The sequence below is a fragment of the Sebastes umbrosus genome, chromosome 15, assembly GCF_015220745.1.
Source record: "Sebastes umbrosus isolate fSebUmb1 chromosome 15, fSebUmb1.pri, whole genome shotgun sequence".
Taxonomy (NCBI): Eukaryota; Metazoa; Chordata; class Actinopteri; order Perciformes; family Sebastidae; genus Sebastes; species Sebastes umbrosus.
This window is the reverse complement of record NC_051283.1, coordinates 3,651,037-3,671,400: the sequence shown is the minus strand read 5'-3', so window position 1 is coordinate 3,671,400 and position 20,364 is coordinate 3,651,037. Positions and strand designations below refer to the sequence as shown.

At 39.5% G+C, this 20,364-nt stretch overlaps 1 protein-coding gene across 2 annotated transcripts in view; it reads left to right on the top strand.

The window, feature by feature from the left end:
* Window positions 1–14,317, top strand: part of LOC119502914 (CCR4-NOT transcription complex subunit 3-like) — a 49,220-nt gene extending 34,903 nt beyond the window's left edge. For both annotated transcript variants that reach the window (XM_037794198.1, XM_037794199.1), the window contains exons 15-19: window positions 1,615–1,711; window positions 2,047–2,272; window positions 6,931–7,063; window positions 7,251–7,376; window positions 8,932–14,317. In XM_037794198.1, coding sequence (XP_037650126.1) covers window positions 1,615–1,711; window positions 2,047–2,272; window positions 6,931–7,063; window positions 7,251–7,376; window positions 8,932–9,030 — 681 coding nt within the window. In that variant the 3' untranslated portion in view covers window positions 9,031–14,317. The remainder of the gene's footprint in view (window positions 1–1,614; window positions 1,712–2,046; window positions 2,273–6,930; window positions 7,064–7,250; window positions 7,377–8,931) is intronic.
* Window positions 14,318–20,364: the final 6,047 nt, after the last annotated feature.

Sequence of the window (20,364 nt, the reverse complement as noted above, 5' to 3'; positions counted from 1 at the left end):
TCTGACCACATCTAACTGACATCCCTATTGTTAACGGTTCCTTTATTTTTTTCTAGTAAAGTACATCAAAAAACTTGTATTGCAAACTTCAATCGTGTTGTCTTCCTCTGAAACTTGCAAATGCAATGACACATTTCAGTTTCCAATTTGTTTTCCTCCAAAAAAAAAATCTAAAAATATGTTTTTGTCATTATCGGTTATTCTGTGAAGACTGAATTGCCAGAACAGAAAACGTAATCAACACGCTAAATTGAAGGCGTCTGAAGCCACTTTATATGGTCCAAATTAAGAGTCTCTATTGGCTTCTTATGTGTGGAGAAAGAAGATCAGAGTGGAACAATCAAATTACATGTTTGAAATAGAGAGCCTTATTTTAGCCTTAAATACCTTTTTATATATTTGTTTTCAAACTACTAATGTTGATTGTAGCAGCTCTGACAGCTCAACTCCGCTGTATTTCAAGACATTTTAAACACTAGTGTTGATATCGATAGTTCATTTTGCAGTTGACATGTTAAACATTCAGCTACACTACATGGCCGGAGGTATGTGGACACCTGAACATCACGCCTCCCTGTGTAAATGTTGAACACTTCATTCTAACCTCGTGTCTAGACCACAAGTGTCACACCAGCGTCGCGCTCGCAATCTATTTTTCCATCGAAACTGATGGACATGATTCATTCATAATTTTACACTGAACCTGATGGCGAAGAAGGCTATTTTAATATTTGAACCTACGTTACATTGGAAACCATACAATCAACGAACGAGGTCAGATAATGAGAAAATAAAGATTATATGATAAACGTTTAAATTATTAAAATATGTTCTGTAGTAAAGTAAAAGTGTTTTATTGGTCATCATCCTTGTGTTTATGCACGTATTGTTGAAAAAAAAAAAAAGGACCTGAAGCGTAAAATAATCGCTTCAGGTCGCACTGTACGCCCGTGAAACACAGCTGAGATGCGAGCCTATACACAGAGTCTACCGCCGCAGACAGCTGCATAGATTAAAATGAGCATATCTGTCGAGTCAGGCGTGCAAGTGAAGAACGCGTCTGTTGTGCGTCTTATAATCTTGCAGTCTGCTGCTATAACATCCTCCACTCTTCTGGGAAGGCTTTTTTACAAGATGTTGTTACCCAACTGCAGGGATTTGCTCCCATTCAGTCTCAAGAGCATAAGTGAGGTCCAACACTGATGTCGGGTGTTTCGGGTTTGGCTCACCGTCGGAGTTCTTGTTCATGCCAAAGGTGTATGGTGAGGTTGAGGACAGTCAAGTTTTTCCAAACCAAGTTGGGGAAAAAATTTTTTTGGAGGCTTGTCATGTTGAAACAGGAAACTGACCTCCCTCTACCTCTAACAGGTTGGCACAACACCGGAAGCACAATATTGTCCAAAATCCCGTTGTTTGCTGTTGGCTTTTGGCCATGTAGTGCAGTTTAAATGATAGCATCTTTGACGGGGGGGGACAGGAGTAAACAAAAAAAGTGATTTCCATGACAACACGATGACTGGTACGAGTTTCTCCGGAGGGGCCGGTACGATAACCGTGCGTACACAGTCCAGTAGAATCTGTTTTCCCATGAGTCTCCCTGTCTGTGCTCATCAGCCCCAGGAGCCTCTGAGCAGCCTGAAGTCCATGGCCGAGCGAGCAGCACTCAGCTCAGGGATGGAGGGAGACGTGCCCTCTCTGCACCTCACACCAGGTAGCACACACACACTCTAACACACACACACACACACACATGTACCTTAATAACAGTAGATAGAGGGTTGCCACGGAGCAGAAATAGAAAGGCTGTAGTTTAATGGAACAAAATGTCATCTCACCTCCCACTCTCAGCCTCCTCTGAACAAAAAACTGCTGATGATATTATCATGACTGACTCAACTTCTCTCTCTTTTGTCTCCCTGACTTCAAATCCCTCCCCCTTCTGTACATCCTCTCTCACTCCCCTACATCCTCAACTTCCTCCACCATCACCCCTTCATCTCTCTCTCTCTCTCTCCATGTTTCTTCTTTTTCCTCTTTACTTTTAAGTCTCCGTCTCCTGTTTCTCTTCAGACATCTTCCCCAGCAGCACTACGGCCCCCTCGGGCCCCCCGTCAGCACCTCAGCTCTCGCTGTCAGAGGTCAGCATCCCCCCGTCACTGGGGGTTTGCCCGCTGGGGCCGGTTCCCCTGTCCAAAGACCAGCTCTACCAACAGGCCATGGAGGAGGCGGCGTGGACGCACATGCCCCACCCGTCCGACTCCGAGAGGATCAGGTGCGGTGAAATATTTACATTTTACATTATTCCTCCACACAGATAATAAGAAAAAATAATAATGATAAAATAGATAATAAACCTCCACGCTGCACTCAGTCAGCATAGTTGGAAATATCGGTCGTAATACTTCTTACAGTTCTTTATTGGGCAATAACTAAGTACATTTACTCAAGTACTGAACTTGTAATTTTGAGGTACTTTACTTTGTTTTAATTTTCTACTCCACTACATTTCAGAAGGAAATATTGTACTTTTTACTTCACTACATTTATTCGATGAAAGATTTGAAGAAGATTTTAAAAACTGAGGATATGGAATACTTGCCTTGTTAAATAGTAAATTCTACCACTCATAAGTATAAAAATGAATAAAATTAGCTCTACTGCTGCCAGCTACAACATTATAATGTGTCTTACACATCAATAATAATAATCTAATATTATAATATATAATAATGTAACAACTAAAGAGCTCATTTGGCTGCATAGTGAGGACTTTTACTTTTGTACTTTAAGTACATTTCTTGATTATACTTGCATACTTTTACTTGAGTACGATTTTCTAACGGAGTACTTTCATTTAAGTAAAATATTTTACTTCTTCCACCGCCGAGTAGAAGTACAGAAGTATTATCAGCAAAGTGTACTAAAAGTAAAAGTACTAATAATGTCAGATGACCTTTCAAGTGTGTTATATTTATTATTTTATATATTAGTGGATGAATGTTATTGATGCATTAATAAGTAACCAGATATTTTTGATATACTATCGGTTAATCTATAACAATTACTCATATTTTATAAACTGATTATATATATTTAAGTTTCCTCCACCACATTTCAGAAAAGAATAATATACTTTTTAATTCACTACACTTGGTTTGCAGTAGTATACAATGGAAAAGCACAAATACCTCAAAACTGGACTCAAGGACTGGACAGTCAGGATAAGGCTCATTATTTTAGATTTTGAAGAATCCCAGAATTAATCAGTTCTTATTTTGAATTAAAAAACAAATGTGTTAGAAAAAAGTCTCAAAATATTGGTGCTGCTCGGGTGTCATAAAGGTTTCCCTCTGGTGCTCTTCAGTCTGGGTTTTTACCTCTACTGTCTGTGACTAAATAGCCATGAGTTATTAAACACTTTTTAAATCACTGCCCTCTTAAATGTCTTAGATTTCTTCAATAACTCTAAACAAATGTGTGAGAATTTTATAAAAAATATTAATAAAAAGTAAGCAGATCATAAAAAAAGACAAATAGCAGCTAAACACGGTCTCTAGTCTAACAGTTAATCATTTTTAAAATATGTTTTTGAATATTCTGGCGATAATCATCAGTTTATTTGCGTTCTTTTCCCCATTTGTCTCTTTTCCCTTTGAGTTACTGAGAGCTATACTTGTAAGAGGACCTTGACTAATTTTGTTGCAGATAATAAAACATAAAATCTCTCCTCTACTTATTAATCTGAAAAATTAAACAGCACAAAGAAGCCTCATCATTATTATCTGAGTAAACGGACATCTTTAAAAAAAACATTTGCATTCAAGAATTTTCATCGTTTTTCAATAAGAACTTGTTCCAGATTCTGCAGCTTTTCTTTGTCATCCGGCTTAAATCAAAAGAGCCACGACATTAATCGGCTGCAGCACACAGTTATTGAACACAAGGAATAATGTGGACATAAACACCACTGTATTTGATATGTATTTAGTACTCTCAAGTACCCGCCGCTAGTGCAGTAATGTGGCATACCCTACACACACACACACAATTAGAGAACAGATTATACTGGTACTGTATCTACAGCGCAGTCCGCCCACACAGGTACAATTGACATTTAAATCCAAACACTTAAACCCTCTTGTCCTACAATACCTGTTGTGTTTCACAGCCAGAGGAGAGCGACACACACACAGACACACACACACACACACACACACACACACACACTTCTTCTGTGTTTAAAACAAGATCGTGACGTCGTCGACACTCGAGTGAAATCTTTGTTCCGCATGTTTTTTAATAACTATAATTAATTTTCCAGCACTCAAACACAGTTATTTATACTGTTCAAGTGTGTTCAGTAATGATATTAGTACATGATGAGTGTGTTTAGTCAGATACTTTAACTCACTTGTTCTCCCTGCTTGTTAGTGGGACAACATCATTAGCTCTGGTACACACCGACCTGGCTAACATCGTAACAGCTCAATCGAAAACAGAAAAGAACAACCTGGGTTCATCACTGATCTAAAAATACACGGTTTGAATGGAAAAGTTCATCTGTGCAGAGTGAGATCCACCGAGTGGATTTTCCTCTCATCAGAAAGGTTAATCTGTCTGTCCGTCCGTCTGACTAATGGATCGCTTAATTGGTCAGTCGATCATCAAAAACATTCCATACGCCTGACCGATATTTAATGAGTGAGTGGCTTTGGATTAGCAAATTAGTCAGCGTTGCTTCAGATTAGAGGCAGTGTGTATATTAGGGATGCTAATTTTGAAAAATGTTTAGAACCGACCCTCGTTAACCGATTATTAACCGTTAACCGACAAGATTTGTGCCTCGCATGCAGCGGTGCGCCAGCTGCAGAGTCCCCAGTTCACCCGTACGGGAGAGTACGCTGCGTTCACTGTCTCCAGTTCACCGTCCCGGGAGCGTTAATTTAGCAGCCAGCCACTTCCCCAGTAAAAGTCTCCACCGCACATTTAGTTTAGTTTAGCAGGTTGTCTGCTGTGTGTCTGCCCGGCGTAACGACACTCTGTCTGTCCGGATTAACGATAGCGATTATCCTACAAACAGTGTGTGTGTTTGTGCTACATTAGCATCTGCTTGCATTGCGGGTGGCTCCGTGCCCGCTGTAGCCACACACATACGCTCTGTCAGCGGGGCGTAACTTCAACGAGTTTACGACCGACTGTGTTGTCGGTGGCGTTCTAGCTGTGAACGTAGCTGTAGCAGACAGTGTGCGTACAGTTTATTGGACGGTGAATAAATGCTACGAGGCTACAACTCCTCCGCTCAAGCGAGCTATAGACGGGAGCCAACTTCCTGTATCTGTAACGCCGGCTCAGACTCTCTAAAGGTGGACCAGCTTTTCTCCTTCAAGTGACGAGTTTTTCTCAGCTTTTTAATTAATTATTACCATTTCTTTTAACCACTTTAATCGACAGCGTTAATCGGTTAAAATGCTTAATGTTGGTTAACGGTTAAACGGTTAATTATTGACAACCCTAGTATATATATATATATATATATATATATATATATATATATATATATATATATAGTGTATTGTCTATTTCAAAATATAATTTTAAATTAAATGTTGTGGTGCTGCAGAGACGTCCTGGCCTAGAATACATATTCTACAGACTTAAGAAAACATCTTTGGTTGATACAGATCCCCACAAACATCACACCGTTATCATTTCAATATGTTTTCCAATGAAAATGAGAATAATGACGCAAAAATTATCATTCCCTCTAAAATCGCATATCATTTTGCAATTGCAATATCAGTCAAAATAATCACAATTATATTTTTTTTCAAAATCGTGTAGTCTTAATCATAACCCTGTAACATCACTACCTATATTAATGATTTCTTGAGATTACAGACTGTTTTTACAATTTACACCGTTATCTCTCTACATGATCACGCCATCCACTGTAATAAACATTGTCCATACCTTAAGGGTTATTATATATTTATTGATATTGGAACAAAGTCTCCTGAATCCAGCTAGAGCTGCAACAATTAATCAATTAGTTGTCAACTATTAAATTAATCGGCATCTATTTTGATAGTTTGATCGATTAATCGGTTTGAGTCATTTTTAAAAGAGAAAAAAAAAGTAAAAATTCTCTGATTGCAGCTTCTTAAATGTGAATATTTTCTGGTTTCTTTATTCCTCTATGACAGTAAATTGAATATCTTTGAGTTGTGGACAAAACAAGACATTTGAGGACGTCATCTCGGGCTTTGGGAAACACTGATCGACATTTTCTCACCATTTTCTGACATTTTACAGACCAAACAACTAATCCATTAATTGAGAAAATAATCAACAGATTAATCAACAGATTATTCAACAGATTATTCAACAGATTAATCAACAGCGGTCGATGTAAAATAGCATTTTCCCACCACGTGACGAATACGATAGTTCACACCCAACAATAGAAGTAATCCAACATTTTATTTTGACATCATTGATTGATGCACATAATTAAAAACTCAGCCTGAATATCACTGATTAGACCCGTTAATTTACATCTTTATTAGTACAGTATACAAGTGTAGGCTCTAACCTGAACCAGTCAGTTTGATTTATGAATCATGTGCTCTTGTTTTTTTCACTTCTATTAGAATTCCTCATGTTCCTTCTTTCAATTCAATACAAAACCTTTATTGAAGTCTCAGAAATCAAGACTTAATTTAATTACAATGATGACGAGAAATACACAGAGTGAAACAAATCAAAACAAAAAGGGACAATACTCAGTGAAAACAATTGCACACTGAGGTGAAGTGGTTTGAGATCATCGTCTTGAATCGTCCAGGGGGTAGTGAGAGTGTTGATGTTGAGAATGCAATCTGTTACCATGTCCCACTAACCCCCCTCCCTCCCTCCATGTGGATGTTCCAGGCAGTACCTGATGAGGAACCCGTGCCCCACCCTGCCTTTCCACCACCAGGTGCCACCGCCTCACTCAGACACTGTAGAGTTTTACCAGAGGCTTTCCACGGAAACCCTCTTCTTCATCTTTTACTACCTGGAGGTAGGAATCATGATATCAAAAACACACCCTTTCTTCTTCTGTAGATAAATCATGTTCTTGTTCTGCGACAACAGAGATCAAAACACACAAGAACAAAAAAAACTGTATTTTCTGCACATGCTCCTACTAATTTAATTCTTCTTTTATCTCTTTGTCTTCTTCTTCTTCTTCCTCTTCTTCTGTGCAGGGCACTAAGGCCCAGTATCTGGCAGCCAAAGCCCTGAAGAAGCAGTCATGGAGGTTCCACACAAAGTACATGATGTGGTTTCAGAGGCACGAAGAACCCAAGACCATCACGGATGAGTTTGAGCAGGTCAGCTTCACATCTTTGACCTCCAGTGGAGGAGAAAGATGTCATTTATTACTACATTTTTCACACGTGACGCCTCAGAAACTTAAACTACCAAACCAAACCAAACCACACTGCAGTATTTTAGTCATCTGAAAGAAGGTTTTCTACCGTTCTAGGCAGCCGTTGGTTTCCATCCATTTCTGTGCATCAAAATGTGAATGCTATAGTTGTTACGAAGTAATTCACGCACATAAACCGCATTAATAAGCAAGCACGTCGGTAAGATTGGCAAAAATGAATGCAGACTTGATATTGATGGATAACAACAATATATATTGATGGATAACAACAACTCAAGGACGGGAGTCTGCTCATTTGATTTTTATACCCTGCAGTTATGAAACAGTAGAACAATACATCCAAAAATCTAAAACCACACAGCATACAGTTGAAAATAATCAGCGAAAATATAACTAACACATGATTTATAGTAAAGGATCTCAAACCTGTGAATACACATGATTTTTTTTATCTGCAGCACTATTAAAGGTGATCCCATCGATCGGCCGATATTCGTTCTAAATAGTTTGATCGGTGGTCTCTATAAAGGCCGATTTAAGAGAGCCGAACAGACGACGCAAAAACAAGACAATTTCTCTGTGCGCCGCTAAAATAACTTCACTGGAGTTTTGAATTGTGTCTCTAAAGCAGTCGCTCCCAAAGACTGGGGAGATTTTATTAGGGTCGCCAAATAAATTGCAGAATTTCGCCCAGTCTTTTATTTCACCCAGCCTCCACTTAAAAGTATTTATTTAACATGTTAACATGTTTTCAATAACGCATGCATAAAAACCAAGTTGTGATTTATCAAACGTACATCTATTCAAAATGTCTGTTTTACCTATTCAAGATAATATGAGATGATACAGAAATGGCAGTAAAAAGGGTCCGGAACGTTCATTTACGCACAAATTCGCTCTTCTCACAATTTATAGATAAAGGCCTATTGTGAGTTGGGTTGCAGTGGTTTGTCAAGTTTGGGTAACTCTGCTCTAAAACCCATTCCACACAGCGTGTTGCGCCTTTATTCCGCCTCACTGTTCTGATGCTTTGTTGCTCCGCTGCAAAGCCGGCAGCATGGCGGCACTACACACGCACACACTAACTTTATTGCTTGGCAAGTTTTGGCACAAGTTTTAAAACAGGATCTTGTTTCGTAGTCGATATTTGATGTAAGGTTTGGGATCCTGATACATTTTTAGGATTAGCAAAATGACGATACTAAACTGTCAAAATCTAACTGAATCACTGCAGATTAGCAGGTACATTTTCACCCATTATAAAGAGCAAAACAAGTGGCTGCAGATTCTCTCCAGAGGTTGAATTATTAACCATTTCAAAGCTTATTTTTGTGGCGCAGCTTAACAGTCTAATGTTTCCCTGCTTTTTACACAAAGCATGCTGGGAGTGGCACACTGTACACACACACACTAAAACCTTTTTTTTTACCTAGAGCAGGTTTAACGGTCAGGTCGTCTCTCTTGACTTTTTAATAATGCATTTGATTATTCTTCAGGGAACGTACATTTACTTTGACTATGAGAAATGGGGCCAGCGGAAGAAGGAAGGCTTCACGTTTGAGTACCGGTACCTCGAGGACCGAGACCTCCAGTGACCTGCAGCGAGACGGACGCAGACGAACGAACAGCTGAGGAAGTGAGAGAGGGACAGACGGATGAAGAGCAAACAACATGAAGAAGGGTGCTCCGCCTGCTGACATTCCTGGATTTGACCTCGGCTCGTCGGGGAGATGTTGGGGTCGGAGGGGGGGCGAGCGGGTTTTGCAGAGGCTCCTTTACAACCCCTCCCTCCCTCCAACCCTCCAACCCTGCCTCATCATCCTCACCCCGGCAGTGATTACTCCTCCCACCCTGTCATCCCTCCTCCTCCTCCTCCTCCTCCTCTTCCTCCACCCCTCCATCATCAGGTCTTTTTATTTCTATATTTTCCTGAACTGGAAACAAAACCAACAAGACTCTGGTTTGTTTTGTCAGATAAGACACAGATAAGAACCACACCTTATAATCAGACTATCGTGTGCTTTCCCCCCCCTCTGTGTTATCTTCTTATGTTGGCTTTAAAAAAACCTTAGCTTATATTAGCCCCTTTAAGAACCAAAGATAATTGGTTAATTATACAGTACAGCCTCGGTCCCCTCTCTAGACAGACTCCTCAACCACGCACTCTAAATCGGTGTTGTGTCTGGAGCAGCGATCCAGCAGCAGGGCAGGATGAAGAAGTGAAAAATGGGACTTAAGTTTTGTGAATCCAGCGATGAATAAGGAGGCGATGGTCAGAGGGGAACTGACTCGAGATCAACTACAGGAACTTTACGACCCGTAACGTCTAGGCTCAGCCTCGTTTTTCATTATATTTTACAAACCTTTGGATATGTACTCCAGTGCTGCCAGTTTATTAGGTACACCTATAAACCGGCAGCGGAGTGAACATTATTGAAAAGGCGACAGCGCTTTTGAAACCTCAGATAAACGTCGTTTTTTTTATATCATTTTGTCAGTGGTGCTAATATGAACTTTTGTTTTGCAGTTATATTTGGTGACTTTTAAAAAGTCTGTACCATTAAATTAATCGAGTAACGGCAACCAACCGCAGCAGGAGGTCTAGACCGGCTCCGGACCAGAGCATTGTTCAGGCTGCCGGTCTCGCTCCCTCTCTCTGCTCCGTACCATCAAAACAAAATCTGAGTCAACAGTCGCTTCCAACTTTTTTTTTTTTCTTCCATAAAGTAACTTTGTGGTAAACATACCTACGCTAACCAAACGCTGCTGGGAGATATAGTTAAACTGTTAATGGACTCTCGAGGCAACAAAAGACCTGAACTTCCACATCTAAACACGCGTCCTCCATTATTAATTGTAGTGTTTCTTTCCCCCTCGAGAGTATGTCAACTTGGATATAGTACCGCCTCCTGAGTAGTGCAGAGATTTAGCTTCAGGAACTCGCCCCGCAAAGAAGCGGTGAGCGGGGGAGCACAATTGAAACAAAAGCAGAGCCTATGACGACAGCTACACCTTAAAGGGATATTTCAGGTCTTTGAAGTAGTCTGAGATACTTCTCCATAGTCTGTATTACCTACAGTAGATGATGGTCAGCACGCCTCCAGCAAAACCTATTTTAGACACCTAAAAGAAAGGCCCACCTAAAAAAAATCAATTTCCGTTTAAGTGTCCGCTATATTTAGAATCTTTTTGCCAGTTAACTTTGCCGTGAGACAGCTATATAGTCTGTGTTTCTATCTCTGCTCTCGCCAAAGCAACCACACTCCATTGGGAAAAAAAGTCATTTTACCTGGCAGAACATGGAGGTTGCTGGTCTAGCGCTGCCTCCATCTGTTAGTTTATTTGTGTTATTGTCTGACTTTAGTTAGTTCAGATTTACCAAAGTCACACAACAGCACAAACAAACGAACCAATCGAGGCCGCGGTAGACCAGCAACCCTCGAGTTCTGCGAGGTAAAATTATAGTTTTTTTTTCAGTGGAGTCTGGTGGCTTTGGCGAGAGCACAGATGGATACAATGTTCCCTTTCAGAAAGGGCTGTCTGATGGCAAGGTAAAGAAATGAAAATAATCTAAATATAGCATACACATGTACAGGTTGGCCTTTCTTTTAGGTGGCTAACATACTGCCATGCGGTAACTCCTGTCAGTCTTCTACTGTAGGTAATACACCGACTATGGATAAGCACCTCATACTATCCCACTTCAAAACACACATACTACCTTTTACTTTAAGTTCCGGGTCGTTGAGTTCCTGTAAGTGTTGTTTTCTCTTGTAAGTTTCACCTCTAAACAAATCGGCCACAAACTGAATGAGGTTTTGTGCGAGACTCAGGTCAAAAAAACACGATGGACCCTGCGTTCTGACGTCCCCGTTGGCTGGTTAATGTGATTTTTTGGTAGGAAATGGTAGCTTAAATAAGGCCTTGTTGAGCTTCATCGTCTCAACACGAAAGAGCCTTACAACCAGTAAGCCTGCCTCTAGTGTGCAGCGGCTCGGCCTTCACTTAACCTGACTACCAACACATTCACCAAGGTGGAAAATAAACACCACCACCACCAGCCAGCCAGCCAAATGTGGGTAAACGTTGGTCGTAGGTGGCACCACAGGCCTCTTTGTTGTATTCTTGTGGAGTGGTAGAAGTGGCTGGTTCGTTTTGTTGCATTGTGTAAAAATATCCTGCCCTGCCTCCTCCCATCGAGCCGCAGTGGAGGATTGTGACAACACAGCCGGGAGAGGTGTTGGTAGTAACTGCCTTTTACCTGGTGGGCAGTGTTATGTCACAGCACTTTTACAGGAAAAGGGATCCTACTTGGAAAAATTAGAATATGTGTCAGAATTTTGTTTGAAAATCTGCGTTTGGCCCCTCGAGCTTTCACAAAGTCTGTGTCTTGTTTCTTTAAATTAAAAAGGTCAGTTCACCTTAGTTACATAAAAAAATCATTTTTCTCTCGTAGTGTCTAGTCATACATCTAGTTTTGGTTTCATTTGAGGTGTTTCAGAGATTGCTGCCTCCACTCCAACACATTGGAGGGCAGTTGGGGAAATAATTGCTTTCTTGGAAAGCAAGGTCGATGAGAGGATCAATAGCACTCTCATGTCTGCACGTTCAATATGAAACAGCAGCCAGTTAGCTTAGCATAAAGACTGGAAACAGGGAGACAGCTAGCCTGGCACTATCCAAAGGTAGCACAATTAGCTTCACTAATTAACGTGTACTGTTTGTTTAATACGGTGTGGAAACAAGAACTTGAGGGTTATGTGTCGGACTACTTCTTGTGAAATTGTCCCACACATGACTCCCTGTAAAGCCACAAGTAATTGTTGTTTTTACATTTTTTTTTAAACATTCCCTCGTTTCCAGCCTTTTGTTGCGGCGGCGATCTTTTCCTCTAAAGGCCAAGAAACACCAACCCCGACATCAAGAGAACAAGCAGCGGCGAAGGCCGACTGTTGCGTCGCCTCACATCGCCTTTGTCTCGGCCAAAACGTTGCACTCGACTACAGCCCACACCCAACTGCCACGTACGTTCTGTGCCTGCATGAGACGAAATAACTCTCCACACCAGCAGGCGGCGGTAGTCTGTATTCGTCATTCAAAAAAGAGAAACCGGGAGACGGCGGATATATAAGCCGTTGTTACGATACGTTCGTGAAATAAAGCAGCGTCCGCCGACCGTTTTCACACCTTACTCGTCGGCTTGCTTTCCTCACACCCGTTTCTCTTCTCGTGCTCATCGACGGGCTCCGCCGCCGGGTCAACGTGCTGAATCGACTGTTAAAACTCCAACGTGAGCTGACGGTGCGGGACGCACGGCAAAAACTAGAGCCAACAGACGCTCACCGACGGCCCCGAACTGTCCGACGGCTGACCGTCGGCTTGGTGTGTCTGGGCCTTAACTCTCGGGCAAGAAAGCAAATAAAGGTATTTCCCATTGTTAATGAATTGGTAAAGATTACATCTCATCATGTCTTAACTAACAATCGTTGCGTCTCAAACCTGGACAAATAACTACCTGCGTGACCAGACACGACTAGAAGTGAGAAAATGTTGCTGTCAGTATTTTTTTTTGGTGAACTGATGGTTTGACACGAAACGCTCCAGCAGTGATCACTGTGAGCGTCGTGGGTGTTGGATGCTACCAGCAGCTGGATGGACAGTTTGTTAGTCTCCCACCAGCCTCCCTCTCTTCCTCCCTTCCTTCCTCCCTCCCTCCCTCCCTCCTCTTCTTCTCTTTGTGCTGAAGAGCACAAACTGAGCAACACCAGCACTGCTGCCCACATCTCCTCTGTCCTCCAGCTCTCTGCTTCATGTTTCCACACCGAAGGGTTCGACTGGGCACACAATAAACACACACACACACACACTGCCCGGTTCTCACAACCAACAAGCTTTTTCCACATCCTGAACTCTGCTGCCAACACACAGCAGCTTATTATTTCCTTTATTTTGTTATTTTTTTTATCACCCTGATTTTTGATTTTCTCACTCGCTTCCTCCTTTCCGGCCAGCTCCCCCCTCCTCCTCCTCCTCTTCCTCCTCTTCCTCCTCCTCCTCCTCCCCCTCCTCCTCCTCCTCTTCCTCTCTTCATGCCAGGTAGATATTTCCTTTATTTCTCAGGAAGTATTTGATAGATCATTTTATGAGGAAATGTATCCGCCAGCAGCTCCCGTCACCACAGCACAACAACAGCTAAATAATCTTCCCCCGACACATTCGCACCAAAATTGAAATCATCATTTGGGAACCTCTTGACCTGCCAGTGGCCCGTTTCCATTTCACACAAAAAAAAAAGGCTTTTTTAAAAATGCAAAAATTATCCTCCAATGTTTGGAGCAGCACCTGGAAGAGAGACCATCTTTATATTTTGTGTTTGTTGGGTTTAATAGAGTAGTAGTATTTTTTTTTTTCAGAGATGGGGAAAGCATTTTAAAACCCAGAGGAGAACGAAGACCCCTGTTCTTTTTTTGAAAGAGCAGTAACTTCTCAAGAGGAGTGTGGGGTGTTTTTATAGCCGAGCAGACCGACAGACAGACTACACGTATTCACTTGACTGACAGTCCTGCTTTTAACCTTTTTTGTTTTTGTTTACTTTTTTGACAAGCGGAAGGGATGAGAGGTCAATCCGAGAGCCGAAATGTGAATCTCTCTCTGCCCCTTGACGAAACTGTTGTATAGACTCTCATTCTTCAAACCTCTCCTTTTGGTTTTGTTTTTTTTGTTTTGTTTTTTTTGTTTTTGTTGTTGTTGTTGTTGTTGTTGTCGTCAGACAGCATGGAATAATGACACTTGCAAAGTGGCGCTGAAAAAGTAAATAATGACATAACCATGAATAAAGGATTGTAAAATATTAATAAAAGAAGTACTTTTCAGAAAATTGCACTCCTGTGGTGGTTTGTGATCATTTTCAAATATGTTGACATTAAACATACAGAGGTATAGTATTAAAGGTCCCATATTGTAAAAAGTGAGATTTTCATGTCATTTATATTATAAAGCAGGTTTATGCTATTTTTTGCTATATAAATACTGTTAAACTATCAAAACTATCAATATACGGAGATGTATTCGGAAATTGTGCGTTTGAAACAAGCCGTTAGGATTTCTGTCCATTTGTGATGTCACAAATATACAATATTTAGACCATCACACGGTTTGAAACATAAACATTCTAAATGTGTCCCAGTTTATTTCCTGTTGCAGTGTATGTAAATAACATCAGCTGACAGGAAGTAAACATGGACCCAAGCTGTTGCCTAGCAACGCGATTCCATTGAAATGCACTAAAACGGAGCGTATCCGACAGAGGGTAAATACAGGTGTATTCAGGCAGACTGAGGAAAAGGTTTTTTTGAACATTAAAGCATGTTAACATGTTCTAGTAGAAACACAAAATACAAGTATGAACCTGAAAATAAGCATAATATGGGGCCTTTAAATTCCTAGATTAAATTACACACAACAGTCACCTGATAGTATCAGATACGAAGTGTTTGTGTCCCAAGAGCTGTGAAAAGTCATTAACACAATACAGGAACAGTACAAAACTTAAAGGGTAACTTTGGTATTTTTTCCACCCTATTTTATTTATATTGTTTTTGCGTCTAAATGACTAATGGGGATGTTACAACAATTTTTAAAAATTGGTCTAATGTTGAGGGTTAACACTAACCGGCAGCCGCGAAACGAACTGCGAGGGCAAGTGAGCAGCGTCAATGTAACGTTCCGTCCACTAGAAGTGAAAACAAGTGCTCATCAGATGGTGTTTTGTTTTATGTATTATCTGATTTAGTCCTGCGAACTTCTTTTTCTTAAAACCAAACTGGTTTGAATGTAAAATCTTTATTTAGGCCGGTGCGATGTGGGCGAAATGTTTTATCAGGACATAGGTAATTGCATATCTCAATAATGATATCACGATATAGCATGTTTTCTGGTAATTCAATAAATGAATAGTCTGTATGAAATAACAAAATGGTAAAGACTCTTTCTGTACACTCCTGTTTGCATTAAATACTTGACAAATTAAGTTATTTTCTCATTTTTAGAACTGGAGTTCAAAATGAACATAACAGTTAAAGTGAAATTATAGAGAAAAAATAAATAAATAAATAGGCCTATCGCGATAGAAACGCCACAGAAAAATATATACGATAGACATTTTTGTATCGTTTTGATGATGTATATCGTCATATTGCCTAACTTTAAAGTGGCAGTAGGCAGAATATGTTTGGCATCACTGGGCAAAAATTCCATAATAACCTTTCAGCATATTGTAATTCAAGTGTTCTGAGAGAAAACTAGACTTCTGCTCCTCCTCATGGCTCTGTTTTCAGACTTTAAAAAATCTGACCAATGACCAATCGCAGGTCATTTCATTGAGAGAGCATTCCTATTGGCTGTGCTCCGGTCATGTGACCAGAACTTGGCATTCCTTCAAGAGATTTCCAACATGGCTGCTGGGTCACAAACTTTCTCATTTTACAGCTAAACCGTGCACTACAAGATGATTCTGAAAACATCTGAACAGAGAAATAGGCATTAACGTAACATCATTTTGAATCATATTTGATCAGCGCTGCCTAGTTTGACCGTTTGGTCGGAGTTCGCGAGTGATTGACAGCTGGCTCTCATAGACAGCAGCTGGACAGCAGACCTCAGATCAGCTCTTACTGCTTGTTTTCCTCCGGTCTGTGAAATCTTGCATATGCCGTTAGGAGCACCGGAGGACACAGAGGCACATGATTTTTTTTCAGGTTACCTGTTTAATGTACTACTGTCACTATATAGCAACCATTTTATAAAAATAACTTTTTTTAATCATATTTGCTCCAATCTCGCCTACTTCAGCTTCAACTAATATCTTCAGATGTCAAATATATATATACTGCAGTAGAATATTTCCCACTGAAATGTAGCGGAGTAGCAGAAAAATGTCATACTACAGTAAATGTTATAGTTTTCACCACTGTCCAGTACATAATGGTAATTTTGTGCTACACAGAAATTAATATTGTACTTAATCTAACTTTCATTTCCGAAATCACATTCTTTTTGGGGGGAATCTTGATTTATAACAAATCAATTATTACTTTATCAACAGTTCTTACCCACCAGTGACCTCCATCAGAGGAGATACACAAATCTGAGCCTTCTCACACCAGCAGTGACTCTCCAACAGGGAAAAGAAGTGTTAACTCTGCTTCTGCTGCACCTCTGGCACTGAAACATTCTGCAGCAGCAGCACATTACTGCTGCACCTGTCACTTCACTGGTGAGCAGCATGCAGTTAAACTGTACCTTTCATACTGTAAGTGTGACTGCATTATGCGGTGCTGTATGGAACAATAAAGCTTTAATGAAGCTTTAGTGGGAGAATGAGGGGACGTGCCGCCTGTCTCAGAGAAACACATTAGAGCTGCGTCTGGTTCAACATGCTTTTATTCATGTAGTCGTCTCTGCACCGACCTGTCAGCAGAGGTGGAACCTAACAAAGCACATGTACATGTCATTTACATTTACTTAAATATTGTACAATTTGGAGGAGCTTGAATTTTACTGGAGTATTTCCATGTTGTGTAACTTTATACCTTTACTCCGCTTTTGTGGACAATAATATATTCTATTCTCCTCTAATCTATACTGTACCCTTTACTTTGTATTTGTTTGATGGGTGTAGGTACTAGTTATTTAAAAAGACAAACACTTAACATTAAAACATATGATAATAAAACATATTTACTGACCCAACATTATATAAAGTAAAGTCATAATTCATCCACTTGCACCTGCTACAATATTAATATATACAGTACAGTAAATGTACTTAGGCTTCAGTATGTTATGCATTAGTAATGTAACATTAAAAGATCATTTTGCATGACTACTTTTACTTTTGACAGTTCAAACACACATTTCGAAATCATTTTTCCATAATTAAATTAAATTCATAAAAGTTCTACGTATGTATACTGGCTTTAAAGCTGAAGTAGGCGAGATTGGAGCAAATGTGATTAAAAACTGTTATTTTTATAAAACGGTTGCTATATCGTGACAGTAGTACATGAAACAGGTAATCTGAAAAAAATCATGTCCCTCTGTGTCCTCCGGTTCTCCTAACGGCATCTGCAAGATTTCACAGACCGGAGGAAAACAAGCAGTAAGAGCTAATCTGAGGTCTGCTGTCCATGCGAGCCGACTGTCAATCACTCGCGAACTCCGACCAAACGGTCAAACTAGGCAGCGCTGATCAAATATGAATCAATAATCTGTTACATTAATGCCTATTTCTCTCCTCAAATGTTTTCAGAATCATCTGGTAGTGCACGGTTTAGCTGTAGATTTCGTGTAAAGTTCCGGTCACATGACCAGAGCACAGCCAATAGGAATGCTCTCTCTGAAATGACCTGTGATTGGTCAAAGTTTCCCGTAATGGGCTCGATTTTCTAAAGTCTGAAAACAGAGCCATGAGGAGGAGCAGAAGTCTAGTTTTCTCTCAGAACACTTGAATTACAATATGCTGAAATGTTATCATAGAAACTTTTTCCCCAATGACGCCAAAAATATACGGCCTCCTGCCACATTAAGTGATTTTTGACTCCATCAACTTCAACTTTAATTTAATCTTGCAGCCGAAACATAGAACACACACACGAGATACATTAAACATAATAAAATACATAAAACATATGGTAAAACATCTGTTTAAGCGCACCACAGCGCACAGAAAAGAATGAACATATGGTAACGGCATAACATAATATCTATTTCTAACAAAATTATTCAATTTAATGTCACATAAGATAAAGAAAAACAGCAAATCCTCACCCTTGAGAAGCTGGAAGACATTTTGGGATATTTTTGCATTGAAAAATGACTCAAATGATTCATCAATTATCAATCAATAGCGGCTGATCAGTTATCTTTTTATTAACTAATTAATGGACTAACTGTTGCTTTTCTAGGCTTAATCACGCTGCACACACTGGATGCCATTATCCTCCCCTGGCTAAACTAAAGGAAGAAGCGCTCCTGAATTCATACATAAATAATAAATACTAATATTTAACCCGCCAATTTAGTATTTATAGGCAGCATATTCATATTTAATAAAGGGTTTATCATGTAAGTTGTCATCACCCATAAATTGAGGTTGGCGTATAAACAGATGATTAAAAAGAGATTAAAATGCAAACAATACTGAACATTAATAGACACTTAAAATGTCCCATATTGTAAAAAGGGAGATTTTCAGGTCTTTAACATTATAAAGCAGGATTAAGTGCTTTATAAATACTGTTAAACTATCAAAACGCTCAATATACAGAGAAATACACACAGCTCGTATTCAGAAATTGTGCGTTTGTAACAAGCTGTTAGAAGTCTGGAGGGGAGGTCCAAATTAACTTCCACACTTACCCCAATAATAAACAACCCTGAATTTTTGCCAGGGATATTGGATTCTGGTTTCCGACAATGGAACAATAAAAATATTACAAAATTGGGAGACTTACTTTCAGATAATAGTCTCATGTCATTTGAACAATTGATAAAGGAATACCAACTCCCAAAACAAGATTTCTTTCGGCTTTTACAAATAAGGCATTATATCACTAAGAGTACAACCATTATAGATCATCCTGAGGTGTCTGCTGTTGAAAAAATGCTGTTTCAACGACCAACGAAGGTGTCTCTGAGTTTGCTATATAATGTAATGAATGGCAAGTATACTACAAATACACAGAGGATTAGGAGTGTGTGGGAGAAGGAACTGTCAGTGACTATTAATGATGAGACATGGGACGATATTTGGAGTCATGCCAAAAAGATATCTATCTGTACTCGGATGAAAGCAATCCAATTTAAAATTATACATAGAATACATATATCCCCTAATCGCAGGCATTTCTTTGACCCCTCACTTTCTCCTCTGTGTCTCAAATGTAAAACAGAAATAGGTACCTTAACCCATTGCCTTTGGTCGTGTCATAAATTACAGAAGTACTGGTCTGAAATATTATGTCAAATGGAAAAGATATTTGATAAGGATTTAGAAATTAATCCAATATCTTTGATTTTAGGAATCCCAAGTACAAATATAATTACTGCAGCCAACAAAAGGTTATATAACATTCTTACATTTGCTGCTAGAAAAAATATACTACTACAGTGGATCAGTGATAAGAAACCCTCTGTACAAGGCTGGCGAAAAGTGATATTTGAGATGGTCCCTTTGGAATATCTGACAAATATTATACATACCAAAGTAGATCAGTTCCATAATATCTGGCAACCCTATCTGAATTATATTGGACCCGAACTCTCTTCCATTATCTTACAAGGAGTCTCTTGAACATTACCTCATATATCCTGTGACTTCCCTGCACTATGGACTATTTCCTATGACCTCCTATATACATTTTTTTTTTTTACCTGAGCTGTACCAGTGTTTTTTGTTGTTGTTGTTGTTGTTGTTGTTTTTTTGTTTTTTTTTCTCTTTTTCCTTTATCCTTATTGTGTTTGTGAAAATAGGAAAACCCAATGAACATATTAGTGGAAAAAAGAACAAAAAAAACAAAACACCAACAATTGTGGAGTGGTATAAACTGATATTTGAGCTAATATCAATGGAATATCTAACAAACAGATTTAAATGTAAAATGGGTGATTTCTTTAAGACTTGGACATCCTTTTTTAAATATGTTGGTGAAAAAACTTGAACTAAAGGGTCTGATAGATTGCAATATTGAAAATTTGCCAAAGGGCCATTTTTGGGTCGTAGGGCGAGATATTTATTTGTTGACTTATTTATTTTGTTTTGTTTTCTTATTTTTCTTAAAATGTTTTGTTGCATCAGTGTCGACTGCGATAAATTGTAACGGACTGAGCGCCTCCTTATCCCTATACATATATATACATAGATGCTTTGA